Source organism: Cornus florida, unplaced genomic scaffold (genome assembly GCF_030987335.1).
Source record: "Cornus florida cultivar Cherokee Brave unplaced genomic scaffold, ASM3098733v1 CherokeeBrave_3.0.0_Hap2_Chr02, whole genome shotgun sequence".
Lineage (NCBI taxonomy): Eukaryota > Viridiplantae > Streptophyta > Magnoliopsida > Cornales > Cornaceae > Cornus > Cornus florida.
The window spans coordinates 17,354,772-17,370,122 of record NW_026775572.1 but is presented as its reverse complement, the minus strand read 5'-3'; the positions used below and the strand labels follow the sequence as shown (position 1 = coordinate 17,370,122).

The window sequence follows — 15,351 nt, the reverse complement described above, 5'->3', positions numbered from 1 at the left end:
ATTTTGAAAGTGAACTCACAGCAGTGCTTTCTACACTCAGCCAGTACCCAGACTTTCCGGTTGATCTTCAAGCCACTATTGCTACCTTTAAAGGCCAGGTACCAACTCTGACCGATGATATTTTCCAAGCCAATGAAGCAATCAACCAATTCAATAAGAGTAAAAACAGGAAGGATACCCTTGCTAACCAATTGTTAATTCAAGCTTCCTCCTTTGAAAGAGTGAATACAGAGTTCATCGGCCTCGAGGAAAGAGAACATGTCCTTCAGAAAGAGATCGACCAGATCCATGCTCGTAAGGCCATCTTGTCTGCTGAAGCTGCCACATTGCAGTTTGAAGCTCAAGACCTTGCTCACGAGCATGCGAATCTTCGTGGAGAATTACCCCAATTGGAAGAGTCAAAGAGGCAGGCCATGGTGGCCTTCAATCGGTCTTTAGTTATTTGGGCCGATTTCAAGGAAAAATTTGCAAACATATGAATTTTTTTATATTAGCTTCCTTTTGTGGCCATCTTAGTGTATGATCTTTAAATGATGTAATCTTTTACACTTCAATGAATAAATGGCCTCTTTTGTTACTCCAAACAAGCATCAACATTTTAGCGAGAAAAATTTATTAAAATAGCCAAATCAGCCTAGAAAAATAGGCCGATTTTTATTACATAAAGGTACACATGGTCAGCCATAAGTACTGGCTAACACTAATTTTCCCTTTCAAAGATTGTCGGTACGTACCTCTTAAGGTACTTGCCATTAATGGGATAGTCATGTAATCGACCACTGAAATACTTCAGCCTATATGCTCCTCCACTTAAGACTTGATGGACCAAGTATGACCCTTCCTATTTTTGGGACCACTTCCCATATTTCCTATCGACTTTACCCACTGGCAAAACAACTTTCCAAACCAAATCTTCTTCAGCAAAAGACTTAGGTTTTACCCTCTTGTTGTAGATCCTCATTACTTTCTTCTTATGAGCTATGATATGATCCAAGGCATCCCTTCTGAATTCATCCAAATCTTCCAATTCTACCAACATTGCTTGAGTATAATCAGCTGGAGTTAGATTATTTTGAAAAGCAACTCTGGCTGATTTAACCTTCATCTCCATAGGCAGAACAGCATCATGACCATAAGTTAACATGTATGGTGTAACTCCTGTGCCTGTTCTTTTTGAGTTCCTATAGGCCCATAAAGCTTCAGACAAAGTCTCATGCCACCTTCTTGGCTTATCTTTGATCATTTTTTCAATGATCTCAATTAGAATTTTGTTTGAAGATTCGGCCTGGCCATTTGCTTGAGCATAGTATGGCGTAGAGGCTGACATATGAATATTCATGTTGTGGCCGAATTGTAGTACATCAGTTGCTCTAAATACTGTTGCATTGTCTGAAATAAGTGTTTCTGGAATCCCAAATCTGTGGATGATGTTTTGTTCCATGAAATTAATCACTGTTTGCTGATCAACCGCTTTGCAAGCCTTGGCCTCGACCCATTTAGTAAAATAATCTGTGGCAACAATCACCCAGTGATGGCCTTCGCTTGATGGTGGATTAATTTTACCAATAAGGTCAAGGCCCCAACCTCTGAATGGCCAAAGTTTGATTATTGGCTGTAATTCTTTTGCTGGTACATTTTGAATCGGCCCGTGTCTTTGACAAGCTTGACAACCTTTTGAGTAATCTATGCAATCTTTTCTCATTCTCGGCCAATAATATCCATACCTGCGAATCAACCATCTCATTTTAATCCCAGCTTGGTGAGCCCCACAGCTGCCCTCATGTACCTCGGCCATAACCTGAAGTGATTCCTCCTTGCTTATGCATTGTAATAAGAGCCCATCTTCTAACCCTTTTCTGTATAGATCCCCATCTAGAAGCACAAAGTTGATCGCTTTTCTTTTAATACTTCTATCAGCCTTGATGTTTGGATTTTGAAGGAACATTATAAATGGTATCCTCCAGTCATCGTCGGCCAAATCTTCTACATCAATTGTCCAAGTATCAAACATAGTATTTCTCAATTCGGCCGATGGCAAAGATCTTCGTGTTATCTTTATCAACTGATCTTCTATTCCGGCTGGTACTCTTATTCCAGAGGCTGCTTGAGCCATGCTGTTGGCCTCCTTATTCTGCCCTCTCAGCCAGAACTTAAGTTGAACATTATCAAATTGATTAATTAATGAAGTGGCCAGAGAATGGAACGGCCTTAATTGCCAACTTAGGCACTTAAAATCTTCAGAAATTTGGCTAAGGACTAAGTTTGAATCTCCAAAAATCTTTACATCTCTAACAGCCATTTCAATTAAAATTTCCAGGCCGATTATAAGTGCTTCATATTCGGCCTGGTTATTTGAACATTTAAAATCTAAAAAGAAAGAGAACGAAGCCTTTCTGCCAGCTGGCGAAATAATAACAATACCTGCTCCTGCTCCATCAGCCGTGCTTGATCCATCAAACATCAAGATCCAAGGAGTCAAGAATATAGCTGATGACTCCAATTCATCATAAACCCATGGATCAATATCAGTTGAAGGATGATCGGCCAAAAAATCAGCCAGAACCCTTCCTTTTACTGATTTTTGTGAGACGTAGATAAAATTAAATTCCATCAAAGCCAAAGTCCACTTACCTATTCGGCCAGTGATCAATGGCCTTGATAGCATATACTTGATCACGTTAGTCTGACAAAGAATGTAAACATCAACAGGCCGCATGTATACTCTCAACTTCATGGCCGAATAGTACAAGGATAAACAAAGCTTCTCAATTGAGGAATATCTGCATTCTACATCAGTTAGTACTCTACTCAGGTTGTAGACAGCCTGCTCCTTTCCATGTTCATTGTCTTGTGCGAGCATACTACCAATTGATTCTTCTGCGGCCGATAAATAAAGCTTTAACGGCCACTTCTTTCTTGGAGGCATTACAATCAGGGGGTTTGCCAAATATTCTTTTATTTTGTCAAAGGCCTTCTGATGGGATTCGTCCCAATGAAATTTCTCATGTGACTTTAATTTTACTAAAGTCGAAAAGACATGCACTCGGCCAGCATGGTTAGAAATGAATCTTCTAAGAAAACCTACTTGGCCGAGGAACCTTTGCACTTGTTTTTTGTCGGCTGGGGCCCTAGCATTTATAATAGCTTTGACCTTGTTCTGATCAACTTCAATACCTCGTTTGTGTACCAAGAACCCCAAGAAATTCCCGGCTGAAACTCCAAATGCACACTTCAATGGGTTCATTTTCAATTTGTGAATCCTCATCCTTTCAAAGGCCCTTTTCAAGTGTTCCAAATGCTGTCTCTTGGCCGATGATTTCACAACCACATCATCTATATAAATTTCCATGAATCGGCCAATCATATCATGAAAGATAGAATTCATTGCCCTTTGATAAGTAGCCCCAGCATTTTTTAGGCCAAATGGCATCACAATCCACTCAAAAGTACCAATTGACCCAGGACATCTAAAAGCCGTTTTATGAACATCTTCCTCGGCTAAATAGATTTGATTATAACCTGAATGGCCGTCCATAAAAGACAATATTTCATGCTTAGCGGCCGAATCAATAAGTTGATCGGCCACAGGCATTGGATATTCATCTTTTGGAGTGGCATTATTTAAATTGCGAAAATCCACACAAACTCTAAGTTTGCCATTCTTCTTCATTACCGGAACAACATTAGACAACCATTCAACATACCTAACTGTTCGAATAAATCCTGCCTTAAGAAGTCTCTCAATTTCTTCTTTAATTTTGAGCATTACTTCCGAAGACATCCTTCTTGGTGGTTGTTTATATGGCTGAAAATCTTTCTTGATCGGTAATCTATGTTCTACCAATTTTCTAGACAGGCCAGGCATCTCTTCATAACTCCAAGCAAAGCAATCCTTATATTCATTTAATAATTTAATCAAATCGGCCTGGAATTTAGGCTCAAGCAAAGCACTAACAAATAATGGCCGATTATCTTTTTTAGTACCAACATTTATTTCCAATAAAGGATCTTGCACCTCTGCTTTATTATCTTCCATCCTGGAAGGGGCTGACTCCAAATCTTCAAGTTGGATTGCATCCAGCTTTTCGAAACCTTCTTCAATTATATCGGCCGTGCTGGCCGATACCTCTTCATATAGTTGTTATTCTCTGGCCAATCTCTTCTCAGCCAGATATGCTTTCAGTCTGATGCAAGCGGCCCTGAAAGCTTGCCGCTTCTTTTCTTCATTGGTTTTGTGATCCATTAGTAACATCTTCAATGTCCTTGATGGTCAACCTGAAAATATCAATTTTCGGCCGAGCTGCTTCTGACAATAATTCTTTAATATCAGCATTAATTAAATTCTTCTTCATTGTTGCCGCTGCTGGTCGTCCCATCCTGTTAATGCCAACAAATTTGATAGGTACAACAGTTTCATCATAAAGTGCAGCCTCAGCCGAATACACCCTAGCTATAAAGGGTTTGTTATCGGCCTCAACAATTTTTACCTCATTTCCGTCCCAAAAAATCAACATTTGATGCAAGGTTGATGGGATGCACATGTTAGGATGAATCCAATCTCGGCCTAAAAGGAGATTATAGGCCGCGGTTGAATCAATGATAAAGAAAGCCGTAAAGGATGTCTTACCGCCAATAGTAATTTCCAAAGGTAGAATACCTTTAGTGTTACTAGATCCTCCATTAAAACCACTGATGGCCACGTCGGTTGGTACTATATCATCCATGGTTTTACCCAATTTCTTCAAAGTAGTTGCTGGAATGAAATTCACCACCGAACCATTGTCAACCAAAACCCTATTGATTGGCTGACCCTCAACCCATACTTTAACATACAACGACCTCAACTGCTGTGTCATGGACAAAGGTGGTTTTTCGAAAATGATTTTATCGGCCTTAGATGGCTGATCCTGAGAGATCAATCCTATCCCGGCCGATGAACTTGTCGAATCGTTCTTAATTTCTGAAGATTCAGCCTTTTCTTCCTGCTTGGCTGACTCAACATCCCTGTTCATCGTTGGTTCTATACTTGCTCCAAACACAGAAGGCAAAACAAATACCATGTTACAATTTACCTTATCCGGGAGAGAACCAAAACGAATTCTGTACTTGGCCGCATGCTTTGGATCCTGGTCGGGCTGATCATCTTTTTTTTCATAAAAGCATGCCTTATTCTCAAAGGATGTAACGACCTCCATGTCTTCAGCCACCACTGGTTCAATTTTCCTTTCTAGTTGATCATGGTCGATCTTGTCTTCTTTCCTTTTGAGTTCTGCATTTTTCCTTTGCATCCTCCTTTTTTGGGTACGTGTAGGAGGCTGCTTAGGAAACTTTGGGTGACTTACTCGAGTCCATCTGCCATGGTCAACCAAAGGAGGCCTAACCGTTCTTACACGGCTAGATTCTTCTCCTTTTTGAACCCATATTTCTGACTGAATTGTTGGTTTCCTTTTGAAACTAGGATAAAAATGTTGTTCTGGCAGGACTCTATCGGCCACCGATGACCGAATGATTCTCACTGCCCTCGGCCCATTTTCTCTAAATATTGATCGATTGATTTCTTCGTGATTCTGTCTAGGCTGATGGCCTAACCTTTCATGAACACTGCGCTTTCTGGTTGATTGGAAATAGCCCCTCTTGTCTGAGTCATTCCTTCGGCCTTTGCAATTTGGACAACAACCATGGTTGATGAGGGCAATTTGAGCTTCTCTTAACTGAATTTCCAAGTCCTTAACTTTCTGCTCATCATTACTGGCCGATGAACTTCCAAGAACTTTTGGTAATCTTTCCTGTCTACCATTATCAGCGGCTTTTTCAGTTACCAGGCTGATTACATTGGTACTGACAATATTAGGAAATGGATCGCCATCGACCCCCATTACATCTAGCTTCTTTTCAGGGAATTTCAATACACCTTCATCGATAGATTTCTGCAATACATTTCTAAATACATAACAATTGTTAGTAGTATGATTCCATGAATTATGAAATTTGCAGAACTCTCTTCCTTTTAAATCATTGGTCGATGGTATATTGTGTCCTTTTGGCAAAACGATTTGTTTGTCGGCCAACAAATGATCAAAAATTTGTTCTGTTTTGGCCAGATCAAACGTATAAACCTTACCAGTATCAGCCGTACCCTTCCTGGCCGATGAAGTCGATGGCTGAGTACCACTGGTGGATACATTTGGTTTTGTTAAAGCGTCACATACATAAGGTTTCTTTAGAATGACTTCGGCTAAATTAGCTTCAAAATCTTCCTCTTCAACCACATCAGTTGAATAAACTTCATAGTTGGGGTCCCTATAGTACGTACCTTTAGAGGAATTTTTTCGTTCTTTCTCCTCTTTGAGAACCAACTCATACCTGGTAGCTTTCTCGGCCAGGTCATACATGTCACGAAATGGAACTCCTTCAAACCTCTTCCGAAGTTCAAAATCAAGGCCGTTCAAAGCCAAACGAATGTACTCCTGTTCTGGAAGAGGTACACGACATCTTAATCTTGCTCTCCTGAATCTTGCAATGAATGTCTCGACCGATTCACTAGGCAATTGACTTAGCCTGGATAAATCGGCCAGAGTAGGTTCTGTCTCCGTACGGTAGAACTGATTGTGGAATAATTCCTCCATCTGTGGCCAATTAAAAACAGAGTTAGGAGGTAGACGAATATACCATGAAAAAGCTGCCCCTGTCAAAGAGTTAGGAAAAAGTCTCAATTTCAACCACGGGCTAACACTGGCCTCTCCACATTGAACCGTGAATCGGCCAATGTGTTCCACGGTCGATTGATTCCCTTCTCCACTAAAGGTTACAAAGTCAGGGACTTTATATCCTCTAGGGAACTCAACTTGGTCTACCACCTCTGGATAAGGAGTTCTATAAATTGGTCGGCCGGCACCTCTAAGTTCCAGGCCATATTCTTCTGTGAGTAAATCAGCTAATTGTCTTCTATCTAACATGACTTGAGGTTGCTGATTTAATATTGGTGGTACCTGATTAAAAACTGGCGGCTGATTAGCCGCTGGTTGATAGCAATTCGGCCAATCATGTGGCTGATTAGCCAGATTCTGCCCCCCGAGCCCTACCTGTGGCGGCACATGAGTATACAGTAGGTTCGGTGGCCTCCACCTGATCTGATTGCCCCCCGAGTTCAAAGGCATCCGAGGAGGGTTTGGTAGAATTACCTGTGGCTGCGAACCTACTACTGGTGGCTGATTAGAACCTGCCAACGTAGGCTGAGGATAGCTTTCTGCCCAGGTGAGTAGCGTATGAACCGGCTGACTTGATGTTGTACCTGGTTGGAGTGTCACTACTGGCGGCCATGGCTGTGATGTTTCAACGGCCCTCTCTGGCCGAACAGCTTGTGATAGATTCGGCTGAGAAGCCGATTCCTGATTGTTGGAGCTGCTAGCTTGAGTCGGCTTGTTCAAAATAAAGGCTGAGAGTTGGGACATATTTTCATGCAAGTCGTTGTATCGTGCTCCCATCCTTCCCATTGCATCTACCAAGGAGCTAACCTGTGCTTGAAGAACGGCTAACTCATCAGTAGGACCTGCTGCAGAGTTCTCAGCCTGTACTGGCTGATCGCCTTCCTCCAAATCTTCATCAGTAGCCACGGCCTTAGAATTTTTTGTGAGCCGCGGCATATTTGCCTCTTTTATAACACTCTAGTAGTAGTCCCACCGGGCGTGCCAAAACGTGTTCGCGCGGTTTTTGTTCCCTACGTCGGTCGATGGACTCTTCGCGGGCGTGCCAGAGTATTTGTACAAAATACCCAAAATATGTAATTGAACACCAGCCTATCCCTTTTTCCGATGGCTGACTCTCAGGCGATTGTGTGGGAGAGAGACTAGTAAGAACTCCCAGCAAGGTTCTTTTATGCCTTGTTTGTAGTAAGGACTTTTTAGAGTGTCTAAAGAAATGCAACGGCTGATGAATGTTTGAATGGATGGAATGGCCGAGTGAAGACAGGCGGCAAGAACTTAATCGATTGCCGGCCGAACGTGATGGCGAGAACTTAATCAATCGCCATCAGCCAAACACAATGGCAAGAATTTAATCGATCGCCACTGAAACGTGATAGCAAGAATTTAATCAATTGCCATCAACCAAGTAATGACAAGAATTTAATCAATTGTCACTACGATTCAATGGCAAGAATTTAATCAATTGCCATTGAATTAAAAGCCTAACTAAAATTGCGTAATTTAAATTGGCATAATTGAAATTGAAAGAAAGTAAATGGCTGAATTGAAATAGTTGACAATGATCTAATCAATTGCCATTAAATTGAAATAAAGAAACTGATAGGAAAAAATGACGTAGAGTCAATTGAAAACATTTTTAGTTGAAATGCATGTTTTGTGGTGGTGCTGGACAAGTTAGAAATGGAATACAATACTTCTATTTATAGAAGTTCTATCTCAACTTATTTTCCTAAGTTATTGCTAGAAAATCTCTCCTTCTTTGATTCTTTTTCTTCACAATTTGAACTCAGTCAAATCCTATTGTTATTCTGCTTCCTTTCTTGTTTTGTTTCAGTAGGAAATCTCTGTAAAAACAACCTTCCTCGATTTAATCACATGTAAGTTGCCGAGATATTGCTAAAACGTTGCTAGAAAGTTGCTGAAAAGTTGCTAATTTTTAGCAACTCCCCTCCTTAAGTTTAGCAGCCGTGTTCTATCCCAAGTGGCCCATCCTTTAGCGCCATGTCTTCAAAGCTTTCCTTCTTTCATCAAACTAAACTTCCTATTTTATAGGAATTTAGTTATTGAGTTTCATCCAAACTCTAGCCTTTTCCTTTTCTGTTAACATCCCATTTTGAAAAAAGTCAAATGTGAGTTGCTATATTTCAGCAACTGCCATATCATTAGGTGGCTGAAATATATCTTTCTATATTTGCTCCTAATATCTTCAAACTGGCCGATCCATTCTTGGACATGCTCAACCCTTATCGGCTTCCCATTGGTCCACGTTGCTGCTGAAGTGGCTGCCAAGTTTTGGTGCCAACAATACCTATAAGGAACTTTATTTACTTAAAATTGGGTATATTTATTCCCGATTCCATAACAAAAAAGAAATTTATATCATTTAGATTGGGCGCTTGTAGAATCGTCAACTGGATGCCAATATCGGTTGAAAAACCACAAGGAATCAGCTTCAACAGCATATCCATCTTGATTGCGATGCCAACTATATAGTAAGAATAGTTCGTTTTTTAATATAAAAAATGGCATGACCGAAACTGGCCTCACAGAAAGCTGAGTATTTTGGCCGTCATGCTGCACAGTAGAACGTGTTTGATTTACTTGGGTCAAACAACAGGAACTAATTGTTTCAAAGAATGCCAAAACTATAATACAAGTTAATCTTACTTGGTTGCCAAGCCTTCAAGATTTCCACCATCACCAATGGTAATGTACACGGGCGCAGATTGATCACTTACAGGACTAGAAATGCCATTTGCAACGTTGTAAGCAATGTTGGATACACATTCCTGTGACATATTTACATTAGTACGCAGAAATAGCACTATAATATCAACTTGTGCTTTGAAGCATGATAAACAGAAGCAAAAGTGTACTTACCGATCGTTCATATGCGTGAACATGACCCGCAAAACACAATATCTACTTTGTATTTTACAAACCATGGCTCACACATGACTCTCATGGTTTCCCCTTCCATGTAATGATAGTTGTAGCTGTTGTACCATGGGGAATGCATTAAAACGATCAACCATGGTGTCTCACTCCTGTTTACATTCATGCAGTGGATATTTAAGCACTAATAAGGTTTTAGACTGATAATATATGTAGGCATAAGTTCCACTGTACATATGCATGTGTCCGGGGTCATCATTCATGCCAATGAAATTTTGCAAATGCCTATAGACTTACCGTACGCCGAATAAGAAGACAAGATAATTATGTATGCTGAAGCCCTCTTGATTGAGTACCAAAAGGGAGCGGTGCTGTTTGATGCTTTATAAGGTACATGATACCTGTGAGTATAGGGGGCTTGAAGGGTTCATTTTCACCCTGCAATAAAATCACCACTATTCTGTCACAACTTCATTTTTTTAGAAACATTCCAATGCTTAGCAAATAAACATACAATGTTTGAATTATAAATTGCAAAGCGCCATCTTGGTAGTAAGTAGTAATTCCAGAGTCGATATTTCACCCTACAATAATATTAGAACTTTGTTAATTTCCAAAGGAGGAGATCAATTTTGGGATCAGTCGCTTGGAAATTGTCACAGCAACCAAGAGGATCAAGACTGCATAGATTAAGCCCACATCTATACAACTGTTAATCTCAGAAAAATAATAAAACAAAAAAATCCTTAATTATCTTATATAAATAAATATGAGTATATATATAAGTATTAATAAATACCTATTAATTATATGGATGAATAAGAAACTTAAAACTAAAATAATTCCTCCTTTAGAACGAGGGAAAATGGAATCTCCTTGGACATGATTTTATTTTTTATTTAAAAATTTATTAATTAACCAAAAAAAAAAGAGAAAAATTTACAGATTAGTAATTGGGACCAAGTAATCAACATAGATATAAGCATATACTGTATTATTGAATGACTTAGTACTTAAGAAAATATCTGCTCTACTCTACACCTTAAGGTTTCTAATCTCACTCCAAGACTCGTTAAAATTTCTCTACAATGGAGACCCAACCCCTCACTATAAAATAGTTTTTCCCCACTCATTGCATTATTCAAATCTAGAGTATGCAAGAGCGGATGTAGGGGTAGGCTCTGGTGGGCTTGTGCTCAATCAAAAAAAAAAAAAAAAAATTACCATAATAATTTTAGCTCAACCCAAAAAAAAATTATTAATAGAATTAGTCCACTCAATTAAGCCCAAATCAACTCAGCCTCCATACTAAAATAAAGGCTCAAGCCAAATACACCCAAGACTGGTCCTGACCCATGGCGACAAAGGCCTCAAAATTTATGCGGCCATGATGGGCCACCAAAAAAACCAAAATACTTTTAGGGCAACTCATTTCAGCCTCCCCCAATCGCTTCCACCTCTATTCTCATTCTCGACTCTGAACTTGCCGCCCCCCCTTCTCTCTCTGCAACTGCAAACTACAAAATCTACAACAATCAGAAGTTCAAAACCCATATATTTTAGTTTATCTATCTGTCTGCAATAATCAAAAGTTAAAAGCCCATATCGGCATATCATTTCAGATTGTTCAAAAAATCAAAACCCATATCTTTCAGTTTCCATCGCCCGCTGTTCCAGTTTAGGTTATGTAATACCCCCGGATTTCTAAATGCAGATTGGCCAGGCACACGCCCGAATACCTGAGGATATCAAAAATAAAATCAGCAATAAACGAACACAGATTACAAAAGAATAAATAAAATGCTGACAAGAAACTAAAATGATAATTCAATAATAAACCTCAGAATATATTTCCATTAATTAATAAACTTTTTTGATACAACTGATCTTCCAAAAATACAATTCGGGAATCCATACTGTGTGGACCCCTAGAAAATTCAAACTAAACAAATGACAGCAATAATTGTCTAAATCAGGAAACTGGAACTCTTATGTAGATAAACCGGAAGAGTGAAGTAGATTGATCCCTGCTCAGCACGAATAATCTCTACTCCTGACGAATACCTGAAAAATAATGGTAGGTCAGGCCCACAAACAAGTTCTACTCTACTTCAGTCCAAGCAGAGATTCGATACACGTGTACATCCTAATCAATACAACAATAACTAGTAGTCCGTATATATATATATATATATATATATATATATATATATATATATATATATATATATATATATATATATGCACACTAAAGGAACCTCACTAGACTATAGGGTTGTCTCAACCTGAATAGCAGGCAACATGCAAAACACACATATAGTGGACATGAGTACCTAGACCTACCAGGGTACACAACTACACTATATCTAGCTACAGCCCTAACCACTGATCCCGAGAGTCAAGCTCATATCATGACACCATACTTATATATATATAATCTAATAACCATCCTATCTAATATAAATTAATCCTCCATAAGTCATTCAACTTGTTCAGCTGACCTGACTTGAATATAAGTAGGACTTAACATTTTAGTTAATCTATTCCCTTATATAATAAATTAATCCTCCACAAGTCATTTAACTTGTTTAGCTGACTTGACTTAAATATAAGTAGGACTTAACATTTTAATTAATCCATTCCCTTATATAAAATAAGTAGGACTTAATTGATAAGTTAATTCGTCCTTAGAATGCCACCGTCCCATACCGGTATATTAAACCACACAATCCAACAATTGATGTAACAATTAAGGAAATACATTAAACAATCCAGAAATAACTATGATAATATGATATCAAGTTATCACAACATAGGAATGACTTATTATTTATTTAGGCTTCCTATATCCTATGTCCTACATAAATTGAATCTTATACATGATGATATTTCATTATACCATCAAATAAGCATTCTCCATATCCAATTCATATTACACATTTAATCTCAATTGTTAAAATATTTTAAAAGATTAACTCCATTCGTTTGTATAAAACATTCAAATAGCAAGCATCATTATGAATGAGTCTATTTAAATTTATTTAAACCCAAACCTAGTCCCTATTTAATGTTCAGGAATCCTAGGCATGTTCTACGTTCCATCATTCTACAGATATGAAAAATACATAATTTAAACATATAAAAATTCACACCAGAAATCAAATCAAAATCATGCGTTTATCAATTCATAAAACAAGAACAGATATGAACCAATTTCATACAACTTATGTTCTAATCCAATTAAACATGCATAATTATTTAATTTTATGTGTTTAATAAATCCTGCAATTTCCCAGGCATGTATAGAAATACGAATCAAATGGAAAGAGATAGAAGAAGAACTTACCTTAAACTTTCGGATTGAAAGTTAAACTTCTTCTTCCTGGATATTCTCTCTGCAGGGTTTTTCTCATCCTTCCTTTCTTTTCCTTCTTCCTTCTCTAACTCTCTCTTTCTAGAATATATCACGTGAATATTTTTAGCCTCCTTTTACAACCTATAGGTATATATTTATAGGTTAAATAAAATAACCCTAACCCTTTTCCCAATCCAAGTCAAGTTTAAAAAAATAAATATTAAAATATTAAAAAGGTAAGTAAAATATATTAAGTATATAATTTATGTATGTCTTTATTAAATAAATAAATTATACACATCACATTATTTATTAATGGATTATCCAATAATACCTAAGTTACCATAATATTATAAAGTAACTTAAAACATAACACGTATCAAATCTATATATATTTTTATTATTTAAATATAAAATATATACATCAGATTAAATATTACTACCCAAGTTACTATAAAAGTAATAAATAAATTACCCATTATTTATTAATGCATTATCCAATAATACTTAAGTTACCATAATATTATAAAGTAACTTAAAACATAACACGTATCTAATCTATGTATATTTTTATTATTTAAATATAAAACATATATATCAGATTAAATATTACTACCCAAGTTACCATAAATGTAATTAATAAATTACCTATTATTTATTAATGAATTATCCAGTAATACTTTAAGTTACCATAATATTATAAAGTAACTTAAAACATAACACGTATCAAATATATGTATATTTTTATTATTTAAATATAAAACATATACATCAGATTAAATATTACTACCCAAATTACCATAAAACTAATTAATAAATTACTTTCCCTTTTATATATGTATATAATATATATCTATATATATATATATATACACACACAACTAACCATGGGTAATAATTCGTACCCAGCCAACCTCCTATCCGAGTAGTCCATTGGACCCCAATTGATTGGCCCATTACTCCTAACCATAACCATAAATAATAATAATAATAATAAAATAAAAGAAAATATTTAATTTACAATTAATCAAAACACCATTTAAGTACATAATCTAATTAAATAATTAACACATAGACAAATATAAATAACACATAAAGACAAAATCAAAAACTCAAGTAACACTTAATTTAATAAAACCCATAAGCAATTAGTCAGATAATCAATTAAATAATTAAAAATACAATTAAAACAAATAAATAAATACCGAGACTATTCTTTTAAAATTAGGGGTATTACATTCTTTCCCCCTAACAAAAGGAATTTTGTCCTCTGAATTCGACTTTACTTTCATCCATTATGCTTAGAAACAGTGAACGAAAAACATCCTCCTATTCCCAAATAGACGCAACCTCACTATGAGGGCTCCACTTAACTCCAATATACCAAGTAGTATACAAGGTTCCTATATTTTAAGAAACACAATAATCATACAATGCATAAGTTGTATCAAATAACAACGTAATCCTCCTATTTCGACAAGGGAATGATTTACATACCTCCAAGTGCCATAGAATATACGCATAAACTCCTATGCACCCAGCGCGAATAATTTGGTAACGTTAATCCAGAGGCGACTGCCTCAATTTCGAAACATAATCCTCTAAAAGTCAATGTAATAAGTAACATTAACCTTTCTCCAAAAATCGCATTTCTTCCTACATGAAAAACAGAACGAGCAAAGAAAACTCTAGTATACGAGTTCAACTATTTATAACATCCCACTGCCGCCTCCCAACCGCGCGTAATTCAATACCAAAGGAAAATATTTCGCTCCGATGTATTTTTAAATGAAGTCAAGGTCTAATTATACAACCCTTACTTCCATTTCCAACCAACAAATGAGAGGTATGCATTGTGAAAGATACAAAACCCCTAAAGTTGTCACACTAACCTCCTCGTGCCAACAATATCACAGACAAAATTTCGACAAGTGAAGTAAACACTTCCAACTGTCCATGAAAATCTAGGATATACGCCTTAAACATATCCTTTATGGTCTAATTTAATCTCTCGATTAATTCCTCCGTCTATAGATATGAAGTAGAGCTGCTGCTCCAAAATCTTCATAAAGCTCTTTCGAAATAGCACTTTGCATCCACTAATATGGACATTCAAATGTTATAACACTGCTATCACTGAACTATAGAACTATTATGAAGTTTTAAAATAAGCATCACTCAAATTTATGTCCTCAAGCGATCTTTCTCAATCCACCAATTGGATTTCATATGGAAAATTGAAATTCCAAATCAATGTCGATCCTTCCCATCGACAGTGACTCCTGTTTAGTTCAACTTCCATATTTGTTATAGGAAGTGGCTAAAGATTCATATAATATCTGATGATCAACTTTCCACCTTTGTAGCAGGTTTTACACTTAGGGAAATTATATACAC

The 15,351-nt window shown here is 37.0% G+C and overlaps 1 protein-coding gene and 1 pseudogene across 1 annotated transcript; both read right to left on the bottom strand.

Annotated features, from left to right (window-relative positions):
• Nucleotides 1–841: 841 nt before the first annotated feature.
• Nucleotides 842–3,865, bottom strand: LOC132295729 (uncharacterized). Its single transcript, XM_059794020.1, has one exon. The coding sequence runs from the start codon at nt 3,863–3,865 to the stop codon at nt 842–844; it is 3,024 nt and encodes a 1,007-aa protein (XP_059650003.1).
• A 5,208-nt stretch (nt 3,866–9,073) lies between these two features.
• On the bottom strand, nt 9,074–13,924 carry LOC132295728 (purple acid phosphatase-like; annotated as a pseudogene).
• Nucleotides 13,925–15,351: the final 1,427 nt, after the last annotated feature.